This window comes from Eptesicus fuscus, chromosome 18 (assembly GCF_027574615.1).
Source record: "Eptesicus fuscus isolate TK198812 chromosome 18, DD_ASM_mEF_20220401, whole genome shotgun sequence".
Classification (NCBI taxonomy): domain Eukaryota; kingdom Metazoa; phylum Chordata; class Mammalia; order Chiroptera; family Vespertilionidae; genus Eptesicus; species Eptesicus fuscus.
In genome coordinates, this window is record NC_072490.1 from 49,624,154 (window position 1) to 49,637,288 (window position 13,135).

The following is a 13,135-nucleotide window of genomic DNA, read 5'->3' on the forward strand; positions in this document are numbered from 1 at the left end:
GATGGTGCAGTGGGCTAACGCTCTATGACAGGGAGGGTCAGCCTGTGAGATCCATCAACATAAGGCCAGTACCTAGGGCAACGAAGATAAACACAACATAGTTTCAAAGGTCCCTCCTAGGGTAAGGGATTAAGGGTGGAGAGTGGTAGGACAGAGGGATGTCGCCTTTAAAAAAAACTATTATCACAAGTGCCTCTGTACTATTTCATTTTTTTAGCCATGTCTGTCTCTATATTTCTTTCATAAAAGTTTGTTGAGAAAATAACAAAACAAGTGATAGAATGTTTAACACTCAGGGGAAGGGCATTCTGCAGGAAGGCCTCCAGGCTCTCTGCTGGGCTGAAATCAGGATTCCGAGACGTGTCCTCTGCCAAGGCACAAGCAAAGCCTAGCAGACACCTCCCTCGGTACATAATCTGGATGCTCAAGTGCATCTCGGGAGGAAGAATGCGTTGCAAGTGCCAACTGAGGGACCGACTGCTCGGGGGAGACAGAATGTGCCGGTGGGTGGATGTACTGGGACTGTGCGTGCGGGTGAGCAGTTGAGCAAACCTCAGGGGCTCCTGCTTGGGGCCAAGTGACAGTTACAATGAGAGCCCCTCCCCACCCTTTCTGGGACTGGAGAAAACAGTCCCCGAAGCCTATCTGCAGTCACAGGCGGTGCGATGAATCCTCCGAGCTCTGTCACTGGAGGCGCTGACCCGTCCTCAGAGCTGGCGGAAGACCAGCGGCATTTCTGCCACCTGGGAAGCTGTGCCCACGAAGTACCCTGGACGTGCTACGTGGACACGCAGCTCCCCTGGTTTCCCTTTTCGGAAGGGCCAGGGCTCAGAAACCCTGTTTCCACAGATGTGGGAACTGTGACACCCAACATTTTTTATGGGCAGCTCATCAGATGGCCATTGCTTAGAAACATGGTCCTGGCTTTCAAAATCGGATTCGTATTTGAAAGATAAGAGATAAGCATTGGAATGTTTTAAAAGAACGTTTCCCTGAGATGTCAGTGTTAAATGGGATGAGTGTTGATTTTTTTTTTTTTTTTCAGATACCAGAAAGAGAGTATTGGATGCCAAGTCTGGACTTTCAACTGTTGTCTATGTGACTTTGAGGAAAGCAATTGTTTGGCTCTCAAATAGACAACATAGAAATACTTAATAGTGATACAGAGTCTCGTATACAAATATGGATGTATTTGCCAGTGATTGAATGCCTGGTTTACACGATCTTACTCAATTCTTATAAGAACTTGCCATCTCATTTTGCAAATGAAGGAACTGTGGTTCAGAGAGCTTAGGGAGTTCCTCTCCAGGGAACACAGCTAAAAGGTGGTAGAGCTGGCACTTGAACCCAAGTGGGTCTGACCTCAAAGGATCTGCTACTGGATTATGCTGCCCCCTATACTGCCCTGCCCTTTTCACAAGATAGTTCACCAAAGTCTGAAGATGACTTTGGAAGGACTTTGAAAACCAAAAAGTGTTATAGCGATGAGGATACACACTTAGGATCACAAATAAGACCTCATCGATAACTATTGATGGAACCGTCATGGGCATTCTGCAGTGGCCCCTGCGACCACTGAGAGCTTCGGAGGGGCCAGCGGGAGCGGGGAGAGAGCCCAGCTCTCCTGGAAAGCGTCCTTAGGCGAGAACACGAGAACCCTGAGTTGCAGGGCTGCTGGGCTGATTGCGCGGCTTCTGTGCATGTTCATAAATATTGATTGTGATTAAACTATTATCATAGTAATGAGGGTAATGATGCCTCCTACAGCCCTTCCCACCACTCCACTCCAAGTCCCCACCTTCCTTTAAACAAAGAGCTGCTGGCACTGCTGGGGAGCTGGGCCAGAGGCAGGGAAATGATCTCTATTAAACAAAGGCATTCTGTTCCACGCACCGATTAGAAGCCGCAGCCTCATTAACGAGGAGAATTGTTCGCGTCTCCTGTTGCTCAGGGTACTGTGTTCCGAGACTGGGTCCAGGAAGTGTATGTTCTCATCTCTCTTCCCCCCCGGGGCTTCCGAACAGATGCCCGATTGAAGTAGACCGTTTTCCTTCCAGTTTCCCTCGTCTCTGTCCCAACCCTTCCTTCCCAGAAAGGATTTCTGCAAGGCTCGCGGGCTCCTTCAAACCCACCCTGGGGATGCTGCTAAGACTTAACAATGGCTGCATGCTTACTACTTGCTTGGCACAAGGCTAAGCGATTTGTAAGTAATTCACCCTCACTGCGGTGGGCATGCTGATGATCGTCATTTACAGATGAGGAAACTGAGGCTCAGAGAGGTGCAGCGCCTTCCTAAAAGACCCACAGCTGGTGCATCCCAGAGCGGCCTGGAAACACGGGTCTGTGGGCTTCAGTTTGCCCTCTTAAAGACACTGTACTGCCTTTTTACTTGTCCACGTGGCAAACACTCATTTTAGAAGAAACTCGGATGTACAGATGGGGAGTTTTAATTTTGTAAAATCTCTAAGCAGGCAGGAAGAGATTTTTATTTGTTTTTATTTGATTGTAAGTGGGGGCCTCTGCCCACTCTGGCACTTTCGGGTTTTGCTTTGCCTTTTGAACGTCTCTCAACACGAAGGAGCCCATAGAGCGCAGGCTCCAGAGCGCAAGGGCCAGGTCTCACCTGTGTGCCTGGCTCCGCATGGCCCTGGTGCTGGGCAAGGGGGGGCTGTGCCGTCATCACTGAACAGTAATGTCTCTGCACAAGCGATCACCTGTCACCGCGATGCCCTGCCCTTCCCCCCTTGGCTGCCTCAGTCTGAACTTGAGGGTATAAATAGTTTAATCCCTGCCGCCAGCAACTTCTGGTCCTTTATTGTCAGCCTAGCCCTAGGTAATCTACACAGTGGAGTATTTTTACTTCTTTCCCCTTCTCTGCTCAGATCGAGTGGGGAAAACAAACAAATGGAAGAGACAGCAGGTCTGGGTTCTGCGCCTGAGCTAGCTGTTCAAGCCATTTTCCTTTCTGGTCTCAGTTTACACAACTGGAAAATGGGGTGGTTAGAATGTGTCACAGCTTCCCAAGTCTCCGGCATCCATACCACCTTTCTGATTTTCGCTATTGCCTATATGCCATCTATACTATATTTACTCATTTTCTGAATATTCTTCTTTAAATTGGTTCAATTTAAAATACTTAATCATAAAAGGAAATGTTATATCACTGCCACACATGAAAATCAATATCATTTTCAATAAAAGAAAATAAAATAAATACAATATAAATAAAAATAAATACAGTATAAGTAAAATAAAGTTATTACATTCTAGGTAGACAAGGCTGCCTGATAAGGGTGTGGAGCCCAAGGCCTATGCTCTCTCTCTCTCTCTCTCTCTCTCTCTTCTCTTTCTCTCTCTCCTCTCTCTTTCTCTCTCTCCCTTTACACATGAAGATTTGACATATTAGAAAAGTTTAAGAGACAGATCAGCACCCAATGGAAACTTTCTTTTTAATATAAGGATAAGAATGAAAATAAAATTATAAAGGGATTAACCCTCTCACACTATTATTGGAGTTATTTAATGCTGAGTTTTTGTGGCATCTGATATCTTCCCAGGTGCCAGGTGGTACCTACCTTATGCTTGGAAAACACTCAGTTATGTACTAATAAAAAGGTTCTGGAGAAGGAAAAGAAAGGAGAAGAAGAGGGGAAGAAACTTCCTCCCTGGCTGATAGTGTTTGCCTATTCAGTGGTGCAAATGGTCCATTTCAAGCTACCAACGTGACATTAGTAACTGGAGAGATGGGGGAGATGTGGAGAATTTAACTCTAACAAGACCATATAATATAGGTCATTATTATTCCCATTGTATAAACTGAGGTCAGGAGTTAATATGTTCAAGGTTATACTCTAATAAGGGCAGAACTGAACAAACAAGTACATTGAGATAAATCAGATTCAATCCAAAATATGCTTGGAGAATGGGTTATTGAATTCTGGTTAAGTAAATATTTGGATTAATAGAGAGGTAATCTAGAGACCATGTATGACTGAAAAGTTCTTGAAGAATTAAAATAAAACACTAAACGCTAAAAATACACTATGCTTAATGGAAGATATCTTCGATGAATCAAAGTCTTGAGTGTAAGAATGTGCTGAAATAGAAGTTCTAAGAGAGTTTTGGTTAGTCCTGTTATCTAATAAAAGAGAAACATGCAAATTGACCATCACTCCACTACACCAACCAGCCAATCAGGAGGGAATATGCAAATTAGAAGGACAAAGATGGCAGCCACCCAACTGCTCCAGGCACAGAGTGGCCAGGCGGGGCAGGATGCCTGCTATGAGAGCGAGGGCAGCGGGTGAAGGGATCTACAGGAGTGGCACTCTGGCGCAGTGAAGACAAAGACTGCAGACTCCAGAGTCTGCAGCGAAGAGGAAGACAGCAGACTCTGGCCGGAGCCTGCAGCAAAGATGAAGAAGGCAGACTCTAGCTGGAGTGAAGGCCTGGGTCCTGGGTGCTGGAGGAAAACCAGTGCTGGAAGCCAAGGGAAGGAAGGCCTATTGCACGAATCTCTTTGTGCAACGGGCCTCTAGTAGATAATAATTTGGGTTACTTAAGAGGAATGATTGCAATGCTAAGGACTGAACAGGTGAGAAAATTGTTTGTTAAAATCACTAGGGCCATTTAAACCTTCTTACAGGTTTAAGTGGAAGGTAAGGTTAAAATGGCTATTTGTGGGGCATGGCGCTTTGTTGGTCCATGTGAACAACATGTCAGGTACCATGCAAGGCTTACTGCTTACTTTATTTCTATTTGTCCCATCAGCTCTCTGAAGTAGGCATCAGCAATCCCACTCTACAGATGAAGAAACTGAGACTCACAAACAGTCAATTACTTGCCCACATTTCTCTTAGTCTGGGCTTCACAGTCACATCTCTCCCTCTGACTTTCTGGTGATGAGCTTCTCACTGCATGGGCTGAGAGGTCAGGTCAAAATCTCTAACTTTTTACTTCAGAACAATTATTTCATATTTGAAGCCAAATTCGTATTCCTGAGGTACTTCTTCCATAGCTGACATTTATGTGACCTGGGTGCTTGCACCTTATAGTCTGAAGAAAATACTGTGTTTGTCTTATGTTCACTTTGAGTGATAATCATCTTTCTGTCTACCAAAAAATACTAAGGAATGGTTAACTTTGGATGCTTATTTTCTCCTTCTGAAAAGCTTCCCAAGGGTTACTTTGGACAGCAGGTATGTTAATTGTCAACCGTGTTTTCAAGGCATGTCTTGGAAATGAGGAGGATGTCCCACTAGGTGACAAAATTATCTGTCATAGACCCCAAAGTTGATGTCAAATTCTGAAATGTTGGGGAGTGGCTGATAAAAGAAGTTGGGAGGATCAGTGCTCTATAGTCTGGCACGGTGCTTTGTTGGTCTATGTGAACAAAATACATTAGACAAAAAAAGCTTTGCCTTCCAATGGTGGCTCAAGGTTTCAAAATCAGAGAAGACCACAGACCCAACACCAACTTATACCAGGTAGCCTGTCTCTCTGTGTCCTCTCTTAGCTTTCCAGCTGAATCAATTTTGATAATGGATCTGTGTAAACCCTTAAATTCCATCACCATGGGCAAGCTCCTTCATGATCAGTCTCCCGACTAGCTCTGTAACCCCACCTCTGTCATTTCTTCCTTTGATCTGACCTTTCCCCAAATAACAAGGAACTTCCAGTCCTCAGAATGTACTTGACCTTCGCTTTCTTCTCTAAGTCTTTGTGCCTTGAAAACCTCTTTGTTCTCTTCTTTTCCAGGTGAAATTTTTCTTATGTATTAGATCTCAGCTCAAATGTCAGTCAATTTCTTCATGGCTTCCCACATGAGGTTGGGTCCCTTTTGGATATGGTCCCATTGTATTGGCTCCTTTGAATAATTGCCATGCTTGTAAACTACCTGTTGAGAATAGATCTCCCTCATCCATTGCTGAGCCCCCAGGGCCTAGCACAAAATAGACAATCAATAAACATGTGTTGAATGAATAATTAACATGAAACTAAAGATTATCTGGAAAGCCACAAAGGAAGTAGGAAATTTTGAATGTCTATTCCTTCAGTGTTATTGCAAAACTGACTAGCTGGTTGCTAAATTATTTATAATTTTTTTTTCTGTTCAGATGTGAAAAATGATGACTCTTTCCTTTAGGAATGATAGCCATTAGTCTCCTGGAAGAGTCACTAACTGACTTCACTTATGAGTGTCTGGGCTTCTATGGGAATAGCATTCTGATGATAATACAGGAGACTCTAGGGTGGAGTCTTAGTAGCTGTGTGACTTTGCATACCTTCTTCAACTTCCTTCATCTGTAAAATGGGGATAATAATTGTATCTACTGCAAAGGGTGAATGTGAGGATCCGGTGAGAAAGTAAATCACTTAGCACAGTGCCTGTCACATAGTATGTGTTCAATAAACATCAGCTATTACTACCACAGCTTTATCTCCACTCTGAAATATAGAGACCAACTGATTGGAATCTCCAGGAATTCAGCCTCTGATCACTGGGTGATGTTACCCCCTGAGGGTGGCCCCAGACCTCTCGTCTGCGCCACCATCACCAGCCCACAGGGCAAACAGCCACCTCTCCCACGCAGGGAATTCTCCAAACCCAAAGCAAAAATGGAATGCCATCGATGACACCACTAGCCAACTATTGTGAACATTCCCCCCACACTAAAATCTGAACTGCTTCCCAACCAAAATGTTCTGTAGACAGAAGTGAATCTCGGTGGTCCAGTTCTGGCTTTGACCAGGTGGCAGTCTTGTTATGTGGCGTGACATCGAGTCACCGGCACAAAAGCAGTCCAGGCTGCTGGTGGATCGATGATAACCCCAGCCCTTTGTGGATTCTAGCAAGAAGAAGCATGTCTGCTTTGTTTTGTTTCTAAGTGGCAAAAAAAAGTGCTTGAAAAAGGGGGGGGGCAAAAGCATGAATGAGGGTAAGTTGAGACCTAGCAGATTGGACATATAATGGGGTTTGGGTCTCTGACAACCCTAAAGTGGACTTTCTGGATCCTGTCCCCAGGGGCTTCCATGTTATAGTATGACCATCTCAAATAAATTTGGTGGATGGGGGATCTTGGGTGAACTCTAGGGGGGCTTCAGAGGAGTTGATGTAATTGTTCTGTTGGAGGGAGGGCTCCTCCCACATCTTCACTTCTCCTTGGAGGCTGCAGTGTGGGGAGGAAGGGCAGATGCCAGTCGAGCTGGAGGGCTTAACCTCTCTGAGCCTCAGTTTCATCATCTCTGGAAGAGTGTTCTGGAATGGCATTGTTCAGGGGATTCACGAGAAAATCTATTGAAAGCATCTAGCCCTGTGCCAGGCACTTAGCAAGTGCTTAAGCTCTCATAGCTATTTTAAACTCCGGAATTTATCTAATACCACAGGCGTCACAGTACACCGAAGGGAATGAGAAGCCCAGCCGTGGTCGCCTAGCCCAGGTCACAGAGCTCCCCAGTGAGGGTGGCGCTGGGGTTCCCAGGCCTCCCCACTCCTGGCTCTTTACTGTGCCCACCGACTCTCAGGACTCATTCGGCTCGGCCAGCTCCTCGGGCATCACAGCTCCCGCCTTCCACCTTGGCCCACCTCCATCTGCTCAACCCCAAATCCTGTTTCTCTCACCGCCTAAGTATCTAGAAAAATCCCTCCTGCCTCCCTGCTTCATGGCCATCGCAGGCCTTCTGTCCAGAAGATTCTCCTCTTCTTTACCCACGGCTGCCCTATACGTTTCAGCTCAGTGCCCACGTCCACCACCATCCTAGCTGAATTGACGCCATCCCTGACCTCCCGTCTCTTTCTCCCTCTCTTTCCAGTGTGTGGCCTGTCAGCACTTCTCCTATTCTACAGTTTTCTTTCTTTTTTTACTGTCTGTCTCCTTTCCCGAGTGTAAGCTCCAGAAGGACAGAGAACATGTGTCCCGGCTCCTGGCACGCGGCATGACACAGAGGTGCTCGGTCAGCATGCTGGGTGGATGAACAAGTGAGTGAATGAATGAATGAATGAATGAACGAGCGAACGGCTTCCAGAACCAGCATATTCGCTAAGGCCTGGAGAGACCCTGCAGAGGATGCTAACTCGCTGGGAGAGGGGCCGGGCACCTGCTTGCCCTCCTCCCTGGCCTCCTAAAAGAACAGCGTGAAGCTACCTACAGCCAGGGGCGTGCCGGCAGGCAGCCCCCACAAAAGCACATCTTGCGGGCAGGGGAAATGGGCGGGTAGTTGCTAATTGCGACTTCCAACTGGGCTGATCTTTCCCAAGTTCCAAGGCGCCTGCCTCCAGAAACGCGGGCTGCTGCCGCTGCGGAGGGAGGGAGCCGGCGGAGGAGGGGCGGGCGCCTGGGCGCCGGGGCTGGCACAAGAAGCCCCATCTCCTCCCCCTCCTCCCCCCAGCTCCTCTCCAAGAGAGGAAGCAATGCAGATGGAGATGAGAAATAAATATTCCTGCCTGCTCTGTGCCACTGCAGTTTCCAAAATGTCTGGCTTGGACCACGAAACCAAGCCCAGGAAAGGAGGCGCTCAGCGGGAGAAAGAGGGGGAAAAGGGTGGCATATTTGTCGATACTTGTCAGCTTTCTGGGGGGCAGAGCACATGGCTCATCCTTGGCAGCCCCGCTGGGGTGGGCACGTGGTAAGTGCGCAGTAATACTTGCAGAGTGGATCCGAAGTGGGAGCCAGGGAGGGAATCCTGCCAGGTGGCACCCTAAGGCTCCGCCTTTGTCCGGGGCCCCCGGACTCCTGGTTCTCTCAGCCTTGATGGCTCTTCCCACAACACCCGTTGCCCTGCTCCCTGTCCCCTGCCCTCCTCCCGGTAATCAACGTGACTGGGCTGCAGGAAGGCTCCGGGGGCCCGCTCAGATTTGGGCAGGAGCTCAGAATCCACGCGCGGAGATGTTCCTGCCGCCTCTGAGCACAGCTCGGTCTCCAACACGGAATCCACAGGAGACGAGAACACGCGCTGCCAACGCCAAGTGGGTGCTTTTGGCCTGGGGGTGGCCGCGTGTGTGGGAGAAGCGTCACCCAGGAAGGGCAGGTACAGGCCAGCACCGGCAGGAAGTGACCTGCAGTGGCGGGGCCTCCACGAGGCATGCCGTGGGGCTGCAAAATGTGTCAGAAAAGGGAGAGGAGAGGGTGACCGTGTCGGCTGGGACACTCCTGCACGTTCTGCGCGGTCTTTGTTTCAAACGCTCCCGTGAGAAGCTCCCTGGTGCCAGGCCCTGGCATCGCTGCCCTGGGACCACCTTTCACTGGTCCTCGAGCGAAGGCAGTAGTTCGGTGGGGCCCTGGGGGATGGGATGCTGCCCAGGAAGCGGCAGAGGAGCTTGGCTGGGTCAAGGCCGGTGCAGTCAAAACCGCTGCTCAGAATAAAGACTCCGAGAAAGGGCTGTCTTCTGTGGGAGTCAGGGAACATCTCCCAGAAGTGCTGCCTTACATTCTGCCTCTTTCCACCATTTCCGTGACTTCGCCGAGGCAGGAAAGATTATCTAATATTTCCCACTCGTGAGCCCTGAATCCTTCCTCATGCATCTTCGCCACTCAGTTGCCCATCTGCCTTCTAGTGCCAGGCAAGTGCCAGCTGAATCCCACTCTCTTCAGGAAGCTGTTCGGCGGTGGGGGGAAGCTGGCAGAAACCTGGGTTCCTGTTCCCATGCTGCCCATTGCTGTGTGACCTTAGGCAAAGTACTCCCCCTCTCTGGGCCTTGGTTTCTTTGTTTGTCAAAGGAGTGGGTTGGGTAGGTTTTCCTTTCAGCTGTGACACATTATGGGTGGTTCTACAGAGTGAAATCGGATACAGTTCCTTTTGTCACCACCCTCTTCCCACCCCACCTTTGCCAATAAATTCCTGGGACTGGGGTCATCACGCTTTCTGGGACTGAGTTCAATTCTCACACCTGGGAAGGTCAGAGCTGCATATCAAAACAAGATGGGCCTGCAGAGGCGTGGATGCTGTCTAGAATTGTTTTCGATGTTTTCTGTCTAGATTTCCTTTAATTCCCAGGAAGTCTAATGTATGGGTTAGGGAAAGACCAAAGAAGGGCATGTTTGGAAAGAACTTGTGTGTATGTATGTCTGTATATAGTAAACATATTAGATAACTTTTATTAATAATAGCTGCTATTTATTGAGGCCTACTGTGTGCTAGGACTATGCGAAACTCTTTCACTTATATTATTATCCTCTAAAAAGCTCATGGTGGAAGGCATTATTTATTCCCTACTTCCACACAACATTGGTAGTTAACTGCAATTAACACACACACACACACACACACACACACACACACACACACACGGCAAAATGACACAACAGCACACCTCCCTAAAACAAAACCAAAACCAAAACCAAAACTAAAACCAACCTCAGGGAGGATGAGGCTCAGGGAGGATGAGACACCTGCTCAAGATCACACAGCTGGTTAATATTGGTAATGGGGTTTGAACCCGATTTTGTTGGATTCCAAAGATGATGATGGGCTACCCTCTATCCTGTGCTGGGCCTTGCCTTGGCATTCAATGCCCTTTTAGGAAACTCTTCATAAATGAAGTCTCTTTTAAAGACTCAAAGATTGTGGGTCCTAAATGGCCTTTCCTATGGCATTGCCAGAGGACAACAGCTGGTCCCAGAGCCAGCAAGTCCCCTGCCATCAGAGATGGCAAGGAGGCCTGCAGTGCCCGCCTAGCACAGGCAGGGACGGAGAAGGGCCCCGGAGCAGTCCCCTGACAGCGATCCACCCCACTTACCTACAGAGAGTTAGGCTGGCCTCTGCCCACCACCTAACTAACTTCATGGCCATGCCGGCTTCTGGCACGGAATTAGAGCCGCTCGGAATTTGTACAGACTTGATCACCTGTGCCGGAGGTGTAAACTCAAGTGTCCCCAAGCCCTGGCGGGTCTATGAATGAGCAAGACAGCCCGGAGGGGCTCCAGGAAACTGGCGAAAACATTTGGACTGTGGAGACTCTGTGACTGAGCCCCCCAGACGGCTGCTGTGCCCACAGACAGGCCTTCACTGAGCTGCTGACCGTCACTTCATAAAGTCCTGGGCCTCAGGCTTCTCTGTGAATTCTCCTGATTGTTAAATGCGGGAAACTAATTCAGTTAAGGAAAGTGTACCCGACACGGCGAGGACCAAATAAAACATATTTACAAGCTCTCTCTGACCCGTAGGTCTCCATTTGCAACCTCTAAAATTAATTCGCAGACGAGGAGATGGTAGCTCAGAAACGGTAAGTGTTTTAGCCTAAGAAGCTAAGGTGGGCTCAGTCCACCAACTCTCCTGGGATACGAATATATAGAGGCGTACATGTGTGCACATAGTGCATATTCACAGATGAAACAGAAGTGGTTTGACTTGCCGGCTGCTATGAAGTGTCCTGGTCCTTCTCCTGGTGTTATGAGTATACACTGATGGTTGACCGAAATTAACACACACACACACACACACACACACACACACACACACACACACCCAAACCAAATGCCACAGCAGCACCCTCCTCATGTCAGGTCCTTGACCTTTGCCAGCTCATGTTATCCATCTGAAGCATTCCATATTTCCTTAACAAAACGATGTAAACCTCTTTACTTACGGTAAATGACAAGAAAGACGAAAACAAGGTCCCTTCGTCATATCTGGATAATTTTGCCAACACTCCTTCCAAGATAGTAACGAACTAGAAAAACCGCAAAAAGAGAGAAAAGAATTAGTGTTTCAGAGTAGAACTGCTCGCGATACAGAGCAACATTTCCAACCGGCACGGAGCCTCTGCTCACATTCGCCTTCTATTATGTGACTGCAGCCTGCGGGGAGAGGAGTCGACGCCTCTACACAGAAATATTTGACTTATCCGGCTTTCTCTTCATTATTATGTGATTGCAAATAGAGAGTGCTCCAGAAGTGCAAAGTGACAAAATATTATTGCGTTGCATATAGCATGCGATAATATTAAATGCACTTTTCAAAATCCCAAACTGCGCAAAGCCGTCTTTATGTTACATATTAGCACTACATTTAATCCAATCTATTTTTATTTGTATTTTATCAGTAATTTGGGGGAAACAGAAGTTTAGCACTGGCAAATATAAATGTCTTCCCATTCAACATTACTTAGTTAAAATTCTAGAATTCATGAGGGTGACTGAAATAGCTTTATCTGACTTTTCTGTTTTATTATGACTCTCACTGCATGTGAAACTAGGGGGAGGGGGTTTTTATGATGGCAGAATTCCTTATTACCGTTTAACTTTCTGTATTTAAAAACCTAACTTTGTCAATGCTGAAAAACAAAACAAACATTTCCTGAATAACCTAGAGCAGCGTTTGGGGACAAATTCTTATTAAGTTAACATATGCCACTTCATCGCTGCATCCTCACTCGGCTCGCAATCATCAGAAAAAATCACTCGGCGCTGAGGCTGGGCGAGGCACAATCCTGTTTCCTGAGAAATATAAGTACCCAGCTCAACTTTTTAACGTGTGACATTTTAACGGGAATACAGACATAACAAAGCAATGCTCACAACGAAACATTTCACCTGAAACGGAAGGTTACCTTTGCCACCAAGAGTGTTATCATTTCTTTAACAGTTTCTTCAATTAGTTCGTCTATTTTTGAATGGTATTGATGCTGAAGAACACAGAGAGACAAATATTAGCATGTTTGGGAGGTGATGGCATGGCATCCGCCGGTAATTTTTAGACAACGCAATTTATACCTAAAGCCTGGCCTGCCCACCCCGTTCCTTTCCACAGTCCCAGACGCAGCTGTAAGATTCTGACTCTGCGTCTTTGATGAGGAGAGAGTCGAAGCTCTTAAAAAAAAAATTACCAGGCGCATTGCTCCGCACCCAAAGCGTCCAATTGCTTTGATATGTGTGGAGACATACACGCATTTACAAAAGCTGGCATGGACGGCTTCACAGCCTCGCAGCGCGTCGGTCTGGGTCGTACAAAGCACGATCCCACCATAATTTAATACAGGGATGAAAATTATCTTTGGGAAACTACTGGGAGATGTGGCTTCGGAAGTACATCCTTCCGAAGGGAAGTTGACCAATACACTGTGAATGATTTTGCAAAAACTGTTCTAAGACCTTTGGCTATGTGGGGTTAATGCCTCCGCGCCCCTCATTCCACCTCC

General features: G+C 47.3%; 1 protein-coding gene across 8 annotated transcripts in view; it reads right to left on the minus strand.

The window, feature by feature from the left end:
- Positions 1-13,135, minus strand: part of CADPS (calcium dependent secretion activator) — a 468,003-nt gene that overhangs the window by 55,117 nt on the left and 399,751 nt on the right. For all 8 annotated transcript variants that reach the window (XM_054729907.1, XM_054729908.1, XM_054729904.1 and 5 more), the window contains 2 exons: positions 12,548-12,622; positions 11,585-11,668 (listed from right to left, as the gene is read on the minus strand). In XM_054729907.1, the coding sequence (XP_054585882.1) occupies positions 11,585-11,668; positions 12,548-12,622 (159 nt within the window). The remainder of the gene's footprint in view (positions 1-11,584; positions 11,669-12,547; positions 12,623-13,135) is intronic.